General features: G+C 40.7%; 1 protein-coding gene across 1 annotated transcript in view; it reads right to left on the reverse strand.

Annotated features, from left to right (window-relative positions):
- The window catches only part of STX12 (syntaxin 12), a 51,065-nt gene that overhangs the window by 17,635 nt on the left and 13,938 nt on the right, over positions 1-19,492 (reverse strand). Inside the window, exons 2-4 of the mRNA XM_003828077.6 lie at positions 16,924-16,993; positions 13,083-13,182; positions 4,870-5,007 (exon numbers count right to left, since the gene is read on the reverse strand). Coding sequence (XP_003828125.1) covers positions 4,870-5,007; positions 13,083-13,182; positions 16,924-16,993 — 308 coding nt within the window. The remainder of the gene's footprint in view (positions 1-4,869; positions 5,008-13,082; positions 13,183-16,923; positions 16,994-19,492) is intronic.

Here is a 19,492-nt window from a genome sequence, read left to right on the forward strand (position 1 = left end):
ATACAGATAGATAAAATGGCTCAAGGCAGTGGCACCGAATTGCACTAGTATTATTGTATTCTTCATCACCACACACTCACCGTATTTTAAAAGCCAATGTATTCTTGAAGCCATACAAATTATTAATTAAACCTTGACCCCTCAATACATATCTTTCTACTATTCTGTATTGTGAAATGGGAAGTGCACATAAAGTACTTCTGCTGCATAAAGAAATACAATGTCTGTCTCTAGGAAAAGCACTTGTGTAATGGAACTGCAGGCTGAACTAGCCACTTTTTTTAGGGAATACCATTTTTACTTATTCAATATAGTTTTATAAGAACTTACTAAAAACTTATTTAAAAGCTTTAAAACTTTCATAAACTTATACATATAAACTTTTCAGATGGGTATTTGGCAGACAACTTGTTGAAAATAAGTATGAGCCTGTCACTTCAAGGAAAACAACAGAGGGTGTTTGTTGCCAATGACAAAAATGTAGCTTTCAAGTAAAAATAAAAATAAAATTTCGGAAGACTTGTATCTACCATTGTAAGAGTTTTCCAATATTTAAATACTTTTCTGGTGAAACTGATGGAAATATGTATTTTTTTATATTGTAAAATGAAATGTATCGACATTTGGAAGAGCTGCATAACTCAGGGAACAAATACTATCCAAATGATAAATACATGATGCTATAAAAATCATGCATGGATAAAAGATCCAATCAAAGTATAATATAGACCAACAGATGTTAATGTAACAGAGTATGAAGTCATTATAATGGTTTTAGATTGTACAATGCAACTAACTTTTGTCAAGTTTTGATGTAGTATCAAAGAAGAGTATCAACAAGGTTATAAAAATATTCCTTTTCCAATTGTATATTTCTGCTAGCTTGGATTTTCTTCAGATACTTCAACCAGAACAATCTATCATAATAGACTGAATACAGAAGCAGATATAATCCTAGACAAAAAAAGCTGAGAGAGTTCATCACCACTAGACCTGCCTCACAAGAAGTGCTAAAGGGAGTTCTTCAAGCTGAATGAAAAGCATAATAATTAGTAACATGAAAACATATGAAAGTATAACATTCACTGGTAAAAGTAAGTAAATAGTCAAATTCAGAATATTCTAATACTGTAATGGTGTTATATAAATCACTTACATCTTTAGTATGGAGGTTAAAAAACAAAAGCAGCTATGAAAATCTAGCTGCCTTCTGGTAAGCCAGACATTAAAATAAAAAAAATTTGCAAAAATGAAAATAATGCTACTCTGCCCACTAATTTTTTTTCTTGGAAACACAATTTTTTAAAATGAAAAATCTAATTTAATTCCTTCTTTCCCCATGTGCATAAAAAATCTAATTTATATTCATGTTAATATGTAATAAGTGTATTATTTGTAAATGAATAAACAAACATCTAAAATTTTTCTCAGTTTTAATTTCTAATACAGTATACATCAATAGCTATGACTCATATAAACAAAACTTCTTTGGGGTCTGATATGGTTTGGCTCTGTGTCCCCACCCAAATCTCACCTTGAATTGTAATAATCCCCACGTGTCAAGGGCGAGACCAGATGGAGAAAACTGAAGCATGGGGACAGTTTTCCCCTTGTTCTCGTGATAGTGACTGAGTTCTCACAACATCTGATGGTTTTATAAGGGGCTTCCCCCTTCTCTCAGCACTCATTCTCTCTCCTGCTGTCCTGTGAAGAGGTGTCTTCTACCATGACTGTAAGTTTCCTGAGGCCTCCCAGCCATGTGGAACTGTGAGTCAACAAAACCTCTTTCCTATATAAATTAAATACTTCAATATACATTAAAGTAAATTACCCAGTCTCTGGCAGTTCTTTCTTTCCTTTTTTTTTTTTGAGATGGAGTCTCACTCTGTTGCCCAAGCTGGAGTGCAGCGGTGCGGTCTCAGCTCATGGCAATCTCCGCCTCCCGGGTTGAAGCGAGTCTCCTGCCTCAGCGTCCTGAGTAGCTGGGATTATGGGCACCTGCCACCATGCCCGACTAATTTTTTATATTTTTAGCAGCGATGGGGTTTCACCATGTTGGCCAGGCTGGTCTTGAACTCCTGACCTTGTGATCTGCCCGCCTCAGCCTCCCAAAGTGCTGGGATTACAGGCGTGAGCCACCATGCCCAGCTTCGGGCAGTTCTTTATAGCAGAGTGAGAACAGACTAATACAGGTCCTTAGTAATTTTTTTTTTTTTTAAGATTCAAGAAGATAACTTAATGATATATTTTTTTTGAGACGGAATTTCACTCTTTTTGCCCAGGCTGGAGTGCAATGGTGCAATCTCGGCTCACTGCAACCTCCACCTCCCAGGTTCAAGTGATTCTCCTGCCTCAGCCTCCCAAGTAGCTGGGATTACAGGCATGCGCCACCATGCGCGGCTAATTTTGTATTTTTTCATAGAGACAGGGTTTCTCCATGTTGGCCAGGCTGGTCTCGAACTCCTGACCTCAGGTGATCCATCCGCCTCGGCCTCCCAAAGTGCTGGGATTACAGGCATGAGCCACTGCGCCCGGCCACAGAATTTAATGATTTTTAAGAGTGTAATGGGTTCCTGAGATTAAAAAGTTTGACAACTTTTGTTCTATTGAGTTGTATCTTTCTTTTTCATATTGATTCATGGGAATTCTGGGGGTTTTTTTGTTTTGTTTTTTGTTTTTTGAGATGCAGTCTTGTTCTGTTTCCCAGGCTGGAGTGCAGTGGCACAATCTCAGCTCACTGCAACCTCTGTCTCCCTGGTTCAAGCGATTCTCCTGCCTCAGCCTCCAGAGTAGCTGGGATTACAGGCACGCGCTACCGCGCCCAGCTAATTTTGTATTTTTAGTAGAGACGGGGTTTCACCATGTTGGCCAGGCTGGTCTTGAACTCCTGACCTTGTGATCTGCCCACCTTGGCCTCCCAAAGTGCTGGGATTACAGGTGTGAGCCACCACGCCTGGCCGAATTCTTTATATATTCTAAATGCTAGTCCTTTGCTCTTAAATATATATAGCAATGTCTTCTCCCTGTCTGTGACTAGTCTTTTCACATCTTTACCACTTTTTTTGTTCTTCATTTCTTTCTGCTTTTCAGACTTTCCATCTGAGATCACTTTCCTTCCATCTGAAATATATTATTTAGAATTTCCTTCAATAAGATGTGCTGACAGAAAACTCTCTTTTGATTGAAAATGTCTTTAATTAGCCCTCATTCTGACATATATTTTCACTGGGTTTAGAATCCTAGGTAGGCAGTTATTGTCCTTCATCAACATTCAAGATAGCACTCTACTGGCTTCCACTGTTGTTGAGAAGTCAACTGTCAATCTAACTATCGTATCTTTGAAGGTATTCTAATGTTTCTCTAGCTATCTTTATGATTTTTCTCTTTGTCTCTGGTCTGAAGTTTGTCTTTGATGTATCTAGATTAGAGATTTTATTTATCCTGCTTGGGATTTGTTAGGCTTCTTGAAACTGCAGGCTAGTGTTTTTAATCAGTTCTAGAATATTATCAGTCATTATTTCTTCAAATATCACCTCTGTTCTATGTTTGTCCTATTCTCACTCTATAACTCCACTTAAAACTACGTTAGATCTTTTCTCTCCATTCTCCATTTCTCATAATCTTTCTTCCGTATTTAACCTCTTAACCCCCTATGCTACATGCTGGATAATATATTCTAACCAATTTTTTAGTTAAACCACCCATCCACTAAGTTTTTAAATTTCTGTATTATATCTTTCCATTTTAGAAATCCTTTTGACACTTTTTCAAATCTTTGTGTAGTTTCCTGCAGAGGTTTTCAGCCTTTTATGTCTTTAAACACAATAAGTATAGTTGTCTTATAATTCTAATATAAAAAGTCTTTGTAGGTATATTTCACTTCATTGTTGTTTCTACTAATTCTTGTTCAGAGTAATTTGTTTCTTTGCACACATGGTTATTTTTAGTGACTGGTACTTACTGCCCTAGAAAAATTATTTGAGAGTATTATTTCAGGGCTAGGGTAAAGGTGTCTTTCTACAGAAGGAATTTGTGTTTGCTTCTATCCCACACATACGTGGCTCTCCCAGTCCAGGACCACTGAACCATTCAGGTAGGATGAATTTGAGCAGAAAATCTGCCTGAAGAAGGTTACTTTGTGGTAACCTTGTCTAGATTTCTCCTCCCTCCTGCCCTCCTCCTCCATCTGCTCAGTTCAGTGCTACTGCAATCTTTTTGCAATCTGCCGGGGGATAGGAGAGCTTACTTTTGACTTAATGTTCTAAGGATATAGTCTCTTAGGGCCCAGTTTAATTTGAGTTGTACCTTCTTTTATATTCTCTCTCTTGCATGGACCTTTGGCTTTGACTTTTATCCTCCTCATGCCATGAGGATATCAAAACTGAAGTTCAAGTTTGCCTTCAGTAAAGACATTCAATGCAAAAGCAGTTTCAGTATTCTGCTGACCTCTCAGGCTTTACCTTAATATTTTCATAATCTTTGATACTTTTGAGAAGTTGGATTTTTAAAATCCAGTATTTGAAAATCCTTTTCAAAAACAGAGGGCTAGTCCAAATAAACTAGCCTGTTATATTCCAGGAAACAGATTCATTATTTTTATTTTCAAGTTTTTAACGTTAAAACCAATATATCAAAATGAAAAAGAAAATTAGACATAGTTCTTCCTCCTATATCTCTTAACCCTCATTCAGATTCCTTTCTAGGCTTTGATCACGTGCATATATATTTTTTACATAGGTTACACCAACCTGCCACTTTCACAGCAGCTAACTTACATGTTTATTGGTCAAAGAGAAAAAGAAAAAAACCCACAAACTTGGAAAAGAACATTCTGATATTGCAAAGGTCTTCTTTTGGGAATCAACTTACAGAAAGACGAGATCCAGCTCTTGCTCTGGCAATACTCTCCTTTTCCTTTTCAGATACCCTTCTCTGCACAGCCTGGAAATTGTTTAAGGCTGCAGAGAAGTCATTCATGAGGCGTTCCTTCTGAAGTCTCTGCTGGCGCTAAGGAAATCAAGCAAGAACTTGAGATTTCATATTAACCCAGAATCATTTGGTTTTAATTTCCCTTAAAAGTAAAATTATACCCCTTAAAGATTTCCAACTAGGAAAATTATTATGAAATAGTCTCTTCTTTAAATTAATAAATTTGCTCTTTGCTAGCTCAAGTCCCTGGTTAATACTATAGACCAAGTCAGAATTTTTCTTCTTTCATTCTGACAAACCTGGAACTGGGTTGCATTTAACTTCTTCTTCTTTTTTTTTTTTTCTTTTTATTGAGACGGAGTCTTGCTCTGTCGCCCAGGCTGGAGCACAGTGGCGTGATCTCAGCTCACTGCCAACCTCTGCCGCCCATGTTCAAGCGATTCTTGTGCCTCAGCCTCCTGAGGAGCTGGGATTACAGGCACCCACCACCATACCTGGCTAATTTTTTATTGTATTTTTAGTACAGATGGGGTTTCGCCATGTTGGCCGGGCTATTGTAGAACTCCTCACCTCAGGTGATCTGCCCGCCTCGGCCTCCCAAAGTGCTGGGATTACAGGCGTGAGTCACTATGCCCAGCCTGTATTTAACTTCTAAAGTAATCTCCAAAGAACTGCAATTCAGAATTTTGGTGCCCTGGAGAATATAAAAGAGAATAAATACCTCTGGACTCCAATTGAATCCAAACAGAGTTGGGTTTTAGCTAAAATGTTAAAACCCTATTCATCTATATTGAATTCACAGCTTCCCTGTAAACTATAGAAGCATTTCACAGGCTTTTAGTGGTTTAAAATCTTTGAGACTTGATAAGTACTTCATTTATCTACAGACTACCTCCACTAAGCTTGTTACTTCTATGTCTCAAAAAACACATGCTGAGGTTGAGCACAGTGGCTTATGCCTATAGTCCTAGTATTTTGGGAGGCTGAGGCAGGAGGATCACTTGAGCCTAGGAGTTCAAGACCAGCCTGAGCAACATGACAAAATCCTATCTCTACAAAAAATAAAAAAATTAGCCGGGCGTGGTGGTACACATCAGCTACTCAGAGGCTGGGGCAGGAGGATCATTTGACCCCGGAAGGTTGAGGCTGCAGTGAGCTGAAATCATGCCATGTACTCCAGCCTCAGCAATAGAGTGAAACTCTGTCTGAAAAAACAAAACACACACACACACACACACACACACACACACACACACACAACCACATACTGACAGCATTGTCCTGTTCTATGAACACAGAAGTAAAAACTCACCCCTGACCTCAAACAGCTATTTGTAAATAAAGGATATAGACAGACAAGTAACAAAGTTATTATAAATAACTGCTATATCCAATTGGTACTATAGGAGTTCAGAGGGCAGGAATAATCAGTAAGAACTCAAGCGGTCAAGAAAGGCCTCAAGAGAAGGTGGACAGTGAAGTAAGAGGAAGGCATGAATAAGCAGAAAGAAGGGGTAAGGCAAATCCAAGCAAGAGAATAGTGTGAGCAAAGGCATGGTGGCAGAACTTGAAGAGGATCTCTAGACAGACCGTTTGGTTGGAACTACACGTTTAGTAATGAGAGTAGCTAAAATACAAAATTGGAAAGTTAAGAAAGGGGCCAACCACAGCAGGTTTTAAATGCCAAGCTAGGCCGGGCGCAGTAGCGCATGCCTGTAATCCCAGCACTTTGGAAGGCCAAGGTGGGTGGATCACTTGAGGGCAGGAATTATTCAAGACCATCCTGGCCAACATGGTGAAACCCCATCTCTACTAAAAATAGAAAAAATTACCTAGACATGGTGGCAGGCACCTGTAATCCCAGCTACTTGAGAGGCTGAGGCAGGAGAATTGCTTGAACCAGGAGGTGGAGCTTGCAGTGAGCTGAGATCGTGCCATTGCACTCCAGCCTGGGCAACACATGTGAAACTCCATCTCAAAAAACAAAACAAAACGCCAAGCTATTGGGAGGATGAGGCAGGCAGATCACCAGGCCAGGAGATGGAGACCATCTGGCTAACATGGTGAAACCGTGTCTCTACTAAAAATACAAAAAATTAGCCAGGCGTGGTGGCATGCGCCTGTAGTCCTTTGCCACTTGGGAGGCTGAGGCAGGAGAACTGCTTAAACCTGGAAGGTGGAGGTTGCAGTGAGCTGAGATCGCGCCACTGCACTCCAGACTGAGCAAAAGAGCCAGGTTCTGTCTCAAAAAAAAAAAAAAAAAAAAAAAACCAAGCTAATGAGTTTGGGGTTCAACCTCTAAAGAACAAAGAGCAATGAAGATTTTTGAGCAAGAAACATCATGGGTACAAAATAGTAACTTAGAAAAATTAGTCTGTGATGAGACCTGGGTCACCGTTTACACAAAGGTGGAATGGAAAAAAGAAACAAGTCAAACAGAACACTAATTCAGTAGTCTAGGTTTAAGGTTAGGAGGATACAGTATCAGTAATAAAATCATAAAGAAATGAATTTAAGAAACATTTTGACTGGTGGTGGGGAAAGAGAGATAAAGTCAAGAATGACTGAAATTTCAAACCTGGAAGAGTGATGGTAATACTAAAAGCAAATTTAGATGAGCAACCTTTTTCTTCTGAGATTTTTATTTTTGCATAAACAAAATTATAACAATAACGGGGAGGACATCATTCCCTAACCTCACCATGCAAAAATATTATCATAACTTTTAAATACATCGTAAACATTTTCCATGTTACCATACTCTTCACAATTATGTTTTTGTTTTTTTTTTTTGAGACAGGGTCTTGCTCTGTCACCCAAGCTGGGGTGCAGTGGTGTGATCTCAGCTCACTGCAGCCCCAACCTCCCAGACTCAAATGATCCTCTCACCTCAGCCACCTGAGTAGCTGGGACTACAGATGTGTACCACGATGCCTGGCTAATTTTTTTTTTTTTTTTTTTTGAGACCGAGTCTCGCTCTGTCATCCAGTCTGGAGTGCAGTGTCACGATTTTTTTTTTTTTTTTTTTTTGAGATGGAGTCTCACTCTGTCACCCAGGCTGGAGTGCAGTGGCGCGATTTTTTTTTTTTTTTTTTTTTTTGAGAGGGAGTCTCGCTCTGTTACCCCGGCTGGAGTGCAATGGCACAATCTCAGCTCACTGCAACCTCCGCCTCCTGGGTTCAAGCAATTCTCCTGCCTCAGTCTCCCGAGTAGTTGGGATTATAGGTGGCCACCATCACGCCTGGCTAATTTTTGTATTTTTAGTAGAGATGGGGTTTTGCCATGTTGGTCAGGCTGGTCTCAAACTCCTGACCTCAGGTGATCCGCCCACCTCGGCCTCCCAAAGTGCTGGGATTATAGGCATGAGCCACCGTGCCTGGCTAATTTTTGTAGAGATGTTGCCCAGGCTGGGTCTCAAACTCCTGTACTCAAGCAATCCACCCGCCTCAGCCTCCCAAAGTTCTGGGATTACAGGTGTGAACCACTGTGCCCGGCCATGATCTTTAATCGCTTACATATATTCCATCAAGTTGACCTAAATTTTATGTAAATACTCCTTCTAGATTTTTCACAGTTATTAAATATTATAAAGTAAGCCCCAATGTAATGGCTAATATTTATATAGTGCTTAAATTGTACCAGTACTACTGTAAGTGCTTTACATAATAATTCATTTATCTATACAATGACCTATAAATTAGGCATTATTATAGTCCCAACTTTACACATCAGAAAACCAAAGCACCACAGAGGCTATGTAATTTGCCCAGGATCACACAGTAAGTGACAAAGATGGATTTAAATCCAGGAAATTTGGCTCCAGAGTATATAGACTGTGTATGTATGTGTTTGTGTGTGTGTGTGTGTGTGTGTGTGTGTGTGTGTGTGTGTGTGTGTGTGTGTGTGTTTACCTTCAGAATTTTTTTTCCCCTTAGGGCTAATTAGCATGAGTGAGAATATTAGGTCAAAAGGCACAAACTTTTCTGTGATGTTAAGTATTGTCAATGAACTTAGTTAAGGGGTTTGGGTGAAACATGAGAAACTCAGTATAAGACAAGTTTTATATGAAGGTAGTTTATTTCAGGAGGAGATGTCAGAACATGAATTGAAGATATGGGCCACGCACTTAGAGGTGAAGGGGTTAGATTGGAAAAAGATCTGAGGTCATGATCATAAAGGTGAAAGGGAGGTCATAAAAGCAAGTGACTCCTAAGGAGAAAGCATAGAGTGAAATAATTCGAGGATCAATGGCACAACCTTGGGGCATGCCCACTCTTAGGAGGATATGAAGTCCGGGAAGGAGGCTGACTCAACCTGGGGATCTCCAGAGTTGGAGGACACAATGAAAGAGAATCATGGCAAGAAGAAAGTTTCAGGGCAGACGGGATAGGCAAGAGGATCAAAGGAAACAGAAAAAAAGTGAATAGGCCAGGCATGGTAGCTCACACCTGTAATCCCAGAACTTTGGAAGGCTGAGGCAGGCGGATCACTTGAGGTCAGGAGTTCAAGACCAACCTGGCCAACGTGGCAAAACCCTGTCTCTGCTAATAATACAAAAATTAGCATGGTGGTGTGCGTCTGTAGTCCCTGCTACTTGGGAGTCTGAGGCAGCAGAATCGCTCGAACCTGGGAGGCAAAGGTTGCAGTGAGCCTTTGCTCACTGGAGTGCAGATCATGCCACTGATCTGGTTGGAGTGCAGATCACGCCACTGCACTCCAGCCTGGGTGACACAGTGAAACTGTGTCTCAAAAAAAAAAAAAGTGAATAAAAACTCTTTATGGCCAGGTGCGGTGGCTCATGCCTGTAATCCCAGCACTTTGGGAGGCCAAGGCTGGCAGATCACCTGAGGTCGGGAGTTCGAGACCAGCCTGACCAACATGGAGAAACCCCATCTCTACTAAAAATGCAAAATTAGCTGGGCGTGGTGGCACATGCCTATAATCCCAGCTACTCGGGAGGCTGAGGCAGGAGAATTGCTTAAACCTGGGAGGTGGAAGTTGTGGTGAGCCGAGATTGCACCATTTGCGCAGTCCAGCCTGGGCAACAAGAGCGAAACTCTGTCCCAAAAAAAAAAAAAAACTCTTTACAAAGGGCCTGGTATGGCAGTTCATGCCTGTAATTCCAGCACTTTGGGAGGCTGAGGAGAGAGGATTGCTTGAGCCCAGGAGTTTGAGACCAGCCTGGGCAACATAGCAAGACTCTGTCTCTATAAAACATTTAAAAAGTAGCTGGGTGTGGTGGCACATGCCTTTGGTCCTAGCTACTCGAGAAGCTAAGGTGGGAGGATCACTTGAGCCTGGGAGGTTGAGGCTACAGTGATACAGCGAGCCACGACTGCGCCACTCCACTGCGCCTCAGCCCGGATAACTGAGTGAGACCCTGTCTCAAACAAACGAACAAAAAACCTCAAAAGCCACTGGACTGGGTAACTAGATCATTGATGATAGTATATAAGTATGGAAAAAAACTGAAAGTAGGAGTATGGTTTGATGTATAAGATAGTAATGAAAAGATGGGTGATGGGGCTAAGATTAATTAGATGAGAAAAGAGTAGAAAGACAAAAGGATACAGAGCATAACAAGAGGAGGGGAATCAAGGAATTATATTTCACCAGAGAGAGTATGTTTGTAGATCTAGTTCGTGTTCTTAATGATCCAAGATAATGGAAAGGAACAACAGCATGCATAATCCAAAAATAACTTCTATTTGGTTTTAGAAGATGTTTGATGAATTTTGTTTTGGTAGCAGATTTGATTTTCTATTTATATTTTGCTTAGGCTACTACTTAACTCTTAAATACTTTCACTACTCTGCATTAGACCCTTCAACTCCTTTTTTGTTACTATGAAAACTATCTACAAGTGTGTATTCCCTAAGTGCATGGTTAGGAGGAAGAAATGGGTAACTTGGCAGCAGTTTGGAGATATTGGATGGCAAGGGGGAAATGGCCCATAACTGAAACATCAGCATGAGTAATAATTAGAATAAACAGCCCGTATATAGACAACCAAAGGGTAACTACTTTGTAGCAGGATGACAAAGCATCTTGTCCTCCTCTCTCTTCTGCAAGTGGGGGCCAAAACTCCAGATATGCTACATGGAACAGTTTATCAGGTTAAACTAGTGATTTTCAATTTTTTTTTGACAGAGATTTACAATAAGAATTTGACAACATGGGCCAGGTGTGGTGGCTCAGGCCTGTAATCCCAGCACTTTGGGAGGTCTAGCCGGGCAGATCACCTGAGGTCAGGAGTTCGAAACCAGCCTGGCCAACATGGCAAAACCCCATCTCTACTAAAAATACAAAAATTAGCTGGGCGTGGTAGTGGGTGCCTGCAATCCCAGCAACTTGGGAAGCTGAGGCAGGAGAATCGCTTGAACCTGGGAGGCGGAGGTTGCAGTAAGCCAAGATTATCCCACTGCACTCCAGCCTGGGCGACAAAGCAAGACTCTGTCTCAAATAAAAAAAAAAAAAAAGAATTTGACATCATGATCCATCCATCCATACACATATGTATGTATGAAACAACAGTTCCATATAACAATATTTACCATTATTACATAGTATAGACTCTGATACTTCTACTCTAAGTTTTTTAAAATGCTGATCTCAATACACTAAAATGACTTCATGTTCCACTAGCCACAACCCATACTTTGAAAAACAACCCAGGACTGGGAAGTTGAAAGGCTTTGTCTTCAGAGCCATCAGATATAGGACATTATCATTTAAAAAGTTCAATCATAAAAAACGATATAAAGGTCAGGCACAGTGGCTCATGTCTATAATCCCAGTACTTTGGAAGGCCAAGGAAGGAGGATCACTTGAGCCCAGGAGTTTGAGACTAGCCTGGAAAACATAGCAAGACCTCATCTCTACAAAAAATTTAAAAATTTAGCTGCGTGTGGTGGTGCGCACTTGTGGTTCCAGCTACTCAGGAGGCTGAGTTGGGAGGATCCCTTGAGCCCAGGAGTTCAAGGTTGCAGTGAGCTATGATTGCCACTGCGCTCAGCCTGGGTGACAGAGTAATACCCTATCTCAAAAATAAAATAAAATTTAAAAAGCAATACAAGTTAAGTGCCCCCACGAATGGTATAGAAGCTAAAAGCAAAACAGGATCATAATAGGAAGGTAGACGGAGAAAGTTTTTTTTACTGGAGACCTGAGGTAGATCATGAATGACAAGTCAAGCCACAATGAAGGAGGGGCACATCTGACTTCAGGAATGTGGCATATTAAGGGAACAATGAATCTCAGTAAAAACTGTGTGTTTCTAAAGGATTTAAATGGCCACTGAAGAAAATGACTTGAAAAGAGAACCCTTTTTCCCCGAGCAGTTCCTTAACCTGAGTGAGACCTGTGAATAATTCATGACAGAACATGAAGGTAACTGCAAAACATGAAAGAAAGATGTTTCATTAAAATGTAAAGATAATGGATACAAAACAAACTAGGAAGCCTGGGCATGGGGCTCACGCTTGTAATCCCAACACTTTGGGAGGCTGAGGTGGGAGGATTGCTTGAAGTCACAAGCTCAATACCAGCATGGGAAACAAAGCAAGACCATGTCTGTACAAAAAAATTGTTAAAATTAGCTGGGTGTGGTGGCACATGCCTGTAGTTGCAGCTACTCAGGAGGCTGAGGGGAGGGGACTGCTTGAGCCCAGAAGTGGGAGGCTGCAGTGAGCTATGATTGCAACACTGCGCTCTACCGTGGGTGACAGAGGGAGACCCTGTCTCCAAAACGACAACAACAATAAAAATAATAATAATTTAAAAAAAAAAAAACTAGGAGAAAGGAGGAAGCCTACAAACATAAAACTGCTAGCCAAACCCCAAAGAGATGCAAATGTTGAGATTTCTCTTCAGTTAACTCCATCTTATTAATATATTAATAATGTTAATAATAGCAGCAGCCACCACATATTGATTACCTACCAGACGCAGACACTTTGCCACATCTGGTGCGTACATTCTTTCTATTGCCCCGACAGTCACATATCCCCCACTTGATGGATAAGAAACTGAGGTGCAGAGGAGGTCTATCTATCTAGCACCAAAGGTCAACTTATTTTTTTTTTGTTCTACACACTGCCTTTCTACTAACACAAAGTCCTTTCCTATTAATAAACAAAACAGAAAATACCAACCTGTTCTGAAGTAGATAAGGGAAGGGGCAAGGACCCTAATTCTTTCAGCAATTCATTTGTTTCCTTGGCGAGCTGATTTGTGGAGTGTTGTAACTGTTGCCTAAGAGAGAAAAGATATGTTTCAGGATGTTGTCACTTCTTGAGAAGGTTATACACAGAACCACTTTGTTCTCAGAGTGTCTCATAACGTAGGGAATGAAGGGCCATTTGAAGAAATGAGTCCCTAGATGCCCAGGTTCACAACAAAATTCCAGAAATATTACCCAGGCAAACCCACTTCAAGGTATCTTCACTGAGCAGAAAGAATCTGCTTCAATAGCCTGCTGAAGAAAGCACAGATCAGGAATTTTAACTCTTTGGGAAGAGAAGAAAAGCATATCAGCAGTTCTGATAAAAATATAAAAAGAACAATTGCCGCCCACACCTAAATCAAGTAGTTTAAACATACTGAACTCTCTTATTGTCCAGGAGTTGACTGCCACAGTCCACTAACTAGAATCTAGGCACAGACAGTTAGATGAAATGTGCATTAAAAGCGTAGCTTCCTACCTACCCTAGGGAACAACCTCCAAACATCTAATCCCATGCTCTTGCTTTAAAAAGCTGGCTCTTTTCTAGCCTTATCCTTGGCTTCCTACCTGCTCTTTATACCTGACTTTCTGGCTCTTCCCTCCAAAACAAAGAAGCCTTACCTGTTAAAAATACAAAAGGAGTAGGGAGGAAGGGGAATTGAAGAGGAAAGAATATGTAGTATATTAAGTGGAACTTAAAGTAGTAGAAATACAAAAAGTACTCTTTTCATTTGTGGTTTCCTCTACTATCCAGCCATTTCTACAAAGGCTTTCTGAGACGACAGTGAAACCACATGCTATGATCTGAATGTTAGTGTCCCTGCAAAATTCATATGTTAAAATCCTAATTCCCGAGGTGATAATATTAGGAGATGGGGTCCTTTGGAGGGTGATTAGATCATGGAAATAAAGTTGTTGTTTATAAACTACTCAGTTTATGGTATTTTGTTATAGTAGCCCAAATGGGCTAACACACCACACTACTAATTATTAATGGTTTTTTTGTACTGCAAATGGGCCTCCAGGATTTAAAAAAAAGGAGTCAAAAGCAAGAGGTACCCAATCAGTGGCTTGAACATCCCAGGCAGTACAAAATATCCAGAGATATTTCACATTTCCCTGGAAAAAGCTCACAATAATAGTCATTCTCTCACCTCACACTGTCTAGGGTAGGAAACAAAAAATATTGCTTGATATATATATACATATATATGTATATACATATAGATACATATATATGTATATACATATATAGATAGATATATATTATATATATTTATATACTATATATTTTATATATATTTATATACTATATTTATATTTTATATATATTATAGATATATTTATATACTATATTTATATTTTATATATATTTATATACTATATTTATATTATATATATAATATATATATATATATTTTTTGAGATGGAGTCTTGCTGTGTCGCCAGGCTGGAGTGCTGTGGCGCGATCTTGGCTCACTCCAACCTTCGCCTCCCGGGTTCAAGTGATTCTCCTGCCTCAGCCTCCCAAGCAGCTGTGACTACAGGCGCAAGCCACCACGCACAGCTAATTTTTGTATTTTATTTTTTTGAGACAGAGTCTTGCTCTGTCACCTAGGCTGGAGTGCAGTGATGTGATCTCAGCTCACTGCAACCTCCGCCTCCCAGGTTCAAGCGATTCCCCTGCCTCAGCCTCCCAAGTAGCTGGGACTACAGGCACGTGCCACCACGCCTGGCTAATTTTTTGTATTTTTAGTAGAGACAGGGTTTCACTGTGTTAGCCAGGATGGTCTTGATCTCCTGACCTCATGACCCACCCACCTCGGCCTCCCAGAGTGCTGGGATTACAGGCGTGAGCCACTGCTCCCGGCTTGCTCAGTACATTTTAAAGATGAAGAATAGCACTAAAAGCAGAAATGGAGCAGAAAAGGATGTGATAAAAAGAATCAGGAGTCCCTACTATCAGTCTACTATTCTCTCCCTCAGGCTCCCATTGGGCCGTTCTGATTACATATGCAGTAGTCCCTCAGTATCCATGGGGGATTGGTTCCAGGGCCTCCTGCCAAGTCCTTAATATAAAATTGTATAACATTTGCCTAGAACCTATGCATATCCTTCCATATACTTTATTTATTTATTTATTTTGAGACGGAGTTTCGCTCTTGTCACCCAGGCTGGAGTGCAATGGCACAATCTCGGCTCACTGCAACCTCCGCCTCCCAGGTTCAAGTGATTCTCCTACCTCAGCCTCCCAAGTAGCCGGGATTACAGGCACGCGCCACCATGCCCAGCTAATTTTTGTATTTTTAGTAGAGATGGAGTTTCACCATGTTGGTCAGGCTGGTCTTGAACTCCCGACCTCGGGTGATCTGCCCACCTCAGCCTCCCAAAGCGCTGGGATTACAGGTGTGAGCCACCACACCCGGCCCATATATTTTATTTTTTATTTTTATTTTTATTTTTTTGAGACAGAGTTTCACTCTTGTTGCCTAGGCTGGAGTGCAATGGTGCGATCTTGGCTCACCGCAACCTCCGCCTCCTGGGTTCAAGCTATTTTCCTGCCTCAGCCTCCTGAGTAGCTGGGATTACAGGTGCCTGCCACACACCCAGCTGATTTTTGTATTATTAGTAGAGACAGGGTTTCATCATGTTGGCCAGGCTGGTCTTGAACTCCTGACCTCAGGTGATCTGCCCGCCTCAGCCTCCCAAAGTGCTGGGATTACAGGCATGAGCCACTGCACCCAGCACCCCCTTCCATATACTTTAAATCATCTCTAGATTACATTACTTAATACTTAGAGGTGAAGCCAGCTGGACTTCTGGGTTGGGTGAGGACTCTGAGAAATTTTCTGTCTCACAGGAGGATTGTAAAATGCACCAATCAGCACTCTGTAGCTAGGATTGTAAAACGCACCAATCAGCAATCTGTGGCTAGCTAGAGGTTTGTAAAATGGACCAATCAGTGCTCTGTAAAATGGACCAATCAGCAGGACATGGGTGGGGACAAATAAGGGAATAAAAGCTGGCCACGCCAGCCAGCAGCAGCAACCTGCTCAGATCCTCTTCCACGCTGTGGAAGCTTTGTTGTTTTGCTCTTCACAGTAAATCTTGCTGCTGCTCACTCTTTGGGTCCGCACCACCTTAAAGAGCTGTAACACTCACCACGAAGGTCCACGGCTTCATTGTTGAAGTCAGCGAGACCAAGAACCCACCAGAAGGAACTAACTCCGGACACAATACAATGTAAATACTATGTAAATAATTGTTCTACTATATTGTTTCAGTAATGACAAGGAAAAAAGTCTGTACATCTTCAGTAGAGACCTTCCTTTTTTTTTCTGAATATTTTCTATCTGTGGTTGGTTGAACCCACAGGTGCAGAACCTATGGATATGGAAGGCCGACTGTAGCTGGAAATCCAGTTAGACTAGATCATGAGGAGTCCTACGCCAACAAGGAAGCTCATTTAGGCAGAGTTGTGAGCAGAATATAGTTTAATAGTGGTACGAATTCCCTTTTCTACTTCCCTAAATTGTTCTGCTAAACTGCCCAAGAGGAGAAAGAACCAGAGTTCAAAGACTTTGAAAGGCAACGGAAATTACAATCCATTAATATACTTTGTTGCCCCTCTTTTAGATCCAGCTCTTATCTCATGACCCACTGCCTCTCATTATGACTTCCCAGACCTGAAACCTAAGCTGCTGTCTGGCAAGGACACTGTGTCCTCAAATGGCCCTCACAAAACCCAACCTTGTCAGGAAGTTACTCACAGATTTTCCTGTAGCTTGCTTGAGTCCTGCTTAGTTCCTAGCTGGCTCATCAAATTCTTTATCTGAGCAGCTGGGGAGATAGAAGAAAAAGATTTATTTAAAAGAAAAATACATTCATCATGAGTACCCTACTTCTAAGATCCCTGGTCTCTTCCCATTCAGAATAAGTATTAATACATGCAACTAATAGAGACCATGCTATGATCAAAACCTTGACACACACATTCCTCCAAAAACTAATTACAAGGTTCACCTTTCTCCTATAGAGTAACTGTGTCACAAAGTAGAAGGTGGTAGTTTTATCATCCCCCCAAAATTTGCTAGTTTTCCTAGATCTCCTATTGCAATGGTTAAAAATTTCAACACCTTTAGAAGGGCCTCTAGGCCAGATATCAATTTGCAACAATAAAAAAAAAATCAAATCAAATACAATAATTTTTCTATAGCAAACATTTTTGGAAAGACAATGTATACTTATTACTAATAATGGGTTACCACCAATTGAGCACCTCTAAGTGCCAGGCACTATATACTAAGAGCTTTGTATACACTCTGTTATTAATTTTCACAACAGCAATCTCCAGTAGATGTACTTTTTTATTTATTTATTTATTTATTTGAGATGGAGTCTCACTCTGTCACCCAGGCTGGAGTGCAGTGGCACGATCTCAGCTCACGCAAGCTCCACCTCCTGGGTTCATGCCATTCTCCTGCCTCAGCCTCCTGAGTAGCTGGGACTACAGGCGCCTGCCACCACGCCCGATTAATTTTTTTGTATTATTAGTAGAGACGGGTTTTCACCATGTTAGCCAGGATGGTCTGGATTTCCTGACCTTGTGATCCACTCGCCTCGGCCTCCCAAAGTCCTGGGATTACAGTCGTGAGCCACCACGCCTGGCCTTAGTAGATATACTTCCATTTTGCAGGTAAGGAAGTGTATTTAGAGAGGTTAAGTATCTTATACAAGCATATACAATTAATAAGTAGCAGAGCAAAAATTCAATGCCCAGTACATCAGATTCCAATGGCTATGTTCTTTCAACTGTGCTGTCTATACCATAATACAGTCAAACATATGGTTTTGTTCAGCCTTCTCTACCTTTTCCTAGATATTTGCTAAGACTAGGAATGGTCATGTTTGAATCCTGGATGTTTAACTCCTATCCTAGACCAAGAAAGCAGAGGTCCAGAGGAACTGATCATCTATCAATAAGGAGGAACACTCTAACGCCAGCCTGCCTGGGACTCTGAACACTCCTGTCCCTTACTGATTTCTGTAACAATAGAGCCCTTCATTTATTTTATGCCTTGCTTTCTATTTTCTTTTTCTGGTTACTGGGGAGGGTGGGGGAGATTTATTCATTCATAGAGGTTGGAAGTTAGTTATATGATTTCTTGTTTGCTTGCTTGTTTTCCAAGAGCATTCACTGTCTTCTATTACAAGTAGCTGGAGTACAGAACATATGAATAGAGTACTCATTGCCCAGAAGTAACACACTTACCATCAAGTTTCAACAGAACTTCAAGAAATAACATAACACAATAAGTATAAGGCTCTTCCAGCCATTCAGCTTTCTTTGTGAGAGCCCTTTCTATCCTCTCTGGATTAATGCCAGTTTCACTTGTGAAACACCAGCCTGCTAAATGACTGGTTCAGTGGAAGAAAATGAGGAGACCAATGTATATTGTATAATTTGTGAATATTATAGAAACAGTATACATATAATGCTCCCATGTCCAACAAGAAAGAACCTTCACTTATTAGAATTTTGAAATTTAAAAATTAATTGTTCCAAATTTACTTTTTGGTAATGGTACTCTTTAAAATAACAATATTTGGGGGACACAGTCATAATCTTGTCCCTAATTTGGTCACCAAGATCAGTAAAAAAGTAAGCTAAAATTTATTGAGTACCAGTTACCTTACAATACCAATGACATGCTAATAGTCCCTAAATCTTTTTTTTTTTTTTTGATACAGAGTCTCACTCTGTCGGCCAGGCTGGAGTGCAGTGGCATGATCTCGGCTCACTGCAACCTCCGACCCCAAGGCTCAACCAATTCTCCTGCCTCAGCCTCCCAAGTAGCTGGGATTACAGGCGTGTGCCACCACACCTGGCTAATTTTTGTATTTTTAGTAGAGATGGGGTTTCACCATGTTGGTCAGGCTGGTCTCAAACTCCTGACCTCAGGTAATCCACCCGCCTCGGCCTCCCGAAGTGCTGGGATTGCAGGGTTGAGCCACTGCACCCAGCCAGTAGTCCTTAAATCTGATAAGAAGCAACGATTAGGCAAAAATCTAACTTATTGCTCGGTGCTTCTATTCCTAAACAGAAATGGAACAACTCAGTCCTTAGTAGTAAGTACACGTTATTTCTCCCTAGCCAAAATTACTGCATTGTTGGGGATACAAAGCAAACATTTCCAGAGTCAAGTATATATAGGCTGGTAGCACTTCAGATTATGATTTCATCTTATTTTGAGACCATATTTTCCTAACAAAAATGTGATTCCAGTTTTATAACAGAAATATAGGATTCACTTAATTCAAATTTTGCCTTTTGACAAG

Source organism: Pan paniscus, chromosome 1 (assembly GCF_029289425.2).
Source record: "Pan paniscus chromosome 1, NHGRI_mPanPan1-v2.0_pri, whole genome shotgun sequence".
In the NCBI taxonomy this organism is placed as follows: Eukaryota; Metazoa; Chordata; class Mammalia; order Primates; family Hominidae; genus Pan; species Pan paniscus.